At 40.1% G+C, this 3,229-nt stretch overlaps 1 protein-coding gene across 1 annotated transcript; it reads left to right on the forward strand.

The window, feature by feature from the left end:
* Nucleotides 1–903: 903 nt before the first annotated feature.
* On the forward strand, nucleotides 904–1,268 carry BTG1 (B-cell translocation gene 1, anti-proliferative; the record flags this gene model as incomplete). Its single annotated transcript, XM_010014424.1, has 1 exon — nucleotides 904–1,268. A coding segment is annotated over one exon (365 nt), but the record flags the coding sequence as incomplete, so codon positions are not given.
* Between the last annotated feature and the right edge of the window lie 1,961 nt (nucleotides 1,269–3,229).

Here is a 3,229-nt window from a genome sequence, read left to right on the forward strand (position 1 = left end):
GTAAACAAAAGGGGCTCGGCAGTCCCCTCCTTGGCTCCGTAGACAAAGCGTTCCGAGCAAACCGGACGTGGGCTCCGCTCGAAGGGCTCAAACCGCCCGGTTTACAGAAGGAAAAATGCTCCGAAGTTGCTGCTTTTTTTTTTTTGTCCAGTAAAATCAGTCGGTGGACGATGAGTCTCAGTTCCGCTTTCTTGTGGAAAACCTTGTAGCCACCCGACAGCCCTAGTTAGGATCAAATACTAAGGGTTTCTTCGCTGCCCTGCGGGTTTTGTAATCCTGAGCCTGTGTCCCAGTGCGCTTGATAGTGGCTACAGGTAGCCTCAGACCGATAGGGCTTTGGGTGGGATAAAACTGCTAAGGTAAGTGAAGTCATTGCTGTCTCGCCCTGGAAAACATGCTGGGAAGAGCAGTGGTGAAATACGGCTTTTGTAAAATGCTGCCCAGCTCCTTCCCTATTTATTTTTGGATGTTCTTAGAACGTGAGGAATTAAAGAACGGGTGTGATTTCAAGAGGATGCTGGAAAGGTGCTTTTTTCTTTCTTGGTTCTGGAGTGTTGAAGCCCTTGAGTTTTTCTGCTCTGTGTGTAATCACTTCTGTATTCCTGGTTTTTTCTGTGAATGCCAGGAAGCTGCATTTTACTCCCTTTTACATGGCAAATGTTGTTCTCTATGTATAGTATCACGAAACGGTAACTTTGTACACAAGTATTTCCCAAGGGACGCTGCAGTTATGTAAATCGTCAACAAAAATAAAGGGTGTGATGAATTTTCAGGTCACCCAGTGCTAAAATAATCAGCTTTTGCAACATCTCAAGGTGTGAAAGTTGCAAGTGAACAATGATCACTGTACGTCTCTTTGGAACACGGAATTAAGAAGGATAATTTTTTTATTTTATTTTATAGAACATTATAAACACCACTGGTTCCCAGAAAAGCCATGCAAGGGATCAGGTTACCGATGTATCCGGATCAACCATAAAATGGATCCTCTCATTGGACAGGCAGCGCAGCGGATTGGATTGAGCAGTCAGGAACTGTTCCAGCTTCTTCCCAGCGAACTCACTCTATGGGTTGACCCGTATGAAGTGTCCTATCGTATTGGAGAGGATGGCTCCATCTGTGTGCTGTATGAAGCTGCGCCAGCAGGAGGTAGCCAAAATAACACCAACATGCAGATGGTAGACAGCAGAATAAGCTGTAAGGAGGAACTTCTCTTGGGCAGAACTAGCCCTTCCAAAAGCTACAATATGATGACTGTATCAGGTTAAGATATAGTCTGTGGATGGATCACCTTAAAATGGATGGATAAATTTGGTTTTTACTTTGGGTGGGCACCTCTGGGGATGGATTATGGAATTTAAACCATGTCACAGCTGTGAAGATCTGGCACACGTTAGAGTCGTATACTTTAAAGTGACAGTGCCATAGTTTGGACAGTACCTTTCAGTGATTTAATAGCCTGTGAGTCAAAAAAAAATCTTGCTAGGGAGTGAAGAAGATCTAGGAAAGGTCAGTTTCTCCAAGACATCTTACTTTAATTTCTACACCAATTTTCAACCCCAGTCTGTATTTATAAAGTGATTCTCTGCAGTAGGTCTTGCAGAGTAAATTTGCACTATTACATTAATTGTTAGCATTTTTGGCAGCTCAGTAACAAGACATTGTTATGAACACAGTACTGGAAATTTTGTTTTTCAGACTTTTACCTAGCACTTACAAATATGTATAAATGTACATAAGATAAACTAGTAAGTATGACCTGGGGAAATGGTCAGATCTTTACATTGGCCTCAAAAGTAGCAAGTGATCAGAATCTGCCGTGGCAACAGGCTTTAAAAAGACCTTATAAAGACACTGTCTGAACTGTGGTGTTAGCACCAGCCAGCTATCTGTACATTTGCTAGCTTGTAGTTTTCTAAGACTGAGTAAACTTCTTATTTTTAGAAAGTGGAGGTCTGGTTTGTAATTTCCTTGTTCTTAATTGGGTAAAAGTCTTTTCCACAAACCACCATCTATTTTGTGAACTTTGTTAGTCATCTTTTATTTGGTAAATTATGAACTGGTGTAAATTTGTACAGTTCATGTATATTGATTGTGGCAAAGTTGTACAGATTTCTATATTTTGGATGAGAAATTTTTCTTCTCTCTATAATAAATTGTTTCCTATCTTGGCATTTTAATTAATCTCCTGTCGTGATTACATAGGATCAGTTAAACTATTTTTGTCTCACAGTAGAAACAAAATAGGTACTATAAAGGCTTAAGAACATCAATGGCACCCTGATGCTAGGGGACACTTGGTACGGACATGGATTAATGAAGACCTCATATATAAGTGCTTGGGAAGTTTAGGGAAACACAATGATGTACATGTCACTTTTTAAATCTTTTAAAATCAGTCAATGTGGAAATAACTCCAGGGCCAATAATTCCAGGATATAAGGAAAAGGTACAGAAATAACATCCACCAAAGATGGCTTGAATAAATCCAGAGGATTAAAGTTTACTTGGCTTCCTGATGAAGGATATAGCAAACCTAAATGTCCATTTTGACCTACTTGCTCACAAGTTCTCAGTTCTTCCCTGATGGATTCCCTGCTCAATAAGAATTTCTGGGACAACTGTCCCTTAGCCTTAAGAGCGGGTTAACCACTCTACAGGAAAGGTTGCTCGCCTTTTGCTTTCTTCAGATGCAAGACTTTCACTTTAGAAATCATTAAGATGGGATTCAACAAAAGGTATGTAGATCTTTTTTCCCAAACTTAAAAGGTTGGTTGAGGTGAAGTGAGAAGCCCATACTTACATGTGTGTTCAAAGTTAACGAATGATGTGGAGATGTGATTCACTTAAGCACCACACTAATGTCATTTGTATACAGCAGAGCGGTTAGTTACACTTGAGAGAAATTCCTTACCACTTTATTTACACTTGATAAAGTGCTAGAGTAAAACTCAAGAACTTTCTGTTCCTTATCTCATGTGTAGTTTGTTCTGTGAGTATTTAATAAAAGGCCTATCTGACTTAGTCACTTCAGTTAGGAGAAATGCTGCTATTCCTCTGAAGGAAAGGAGAATAATCATTACTTGCTAGCTGTTTAACAGCTTGGACAGGACCGAGCTTTAGACTTGCCATGCATTGTGGCAGCTGCTGCTCAAATACAAGCCTTTTCAATGTGGCAATCCTGATGTCCTATGTGGTTCAATCTTTTGTCTTCTGCTCTGTAATATAA

The sequence above is a fragment of the Nestor notabilis genome, unplaced genomic scaffold (genome assembly GCF_000696875.1).
Source record: "Nestor notabilis isolate BGI_N333 unplaced genomic scaffold, ASM69687v1 scaffold22925, whole genome shotgun sequence".
Classification (NCBI taxonomy): Eukaryota; Metazoa; Chordata; class Aves; order Psittaciformes; family Psittacidae; genus Nestor; species Nestor notabilis.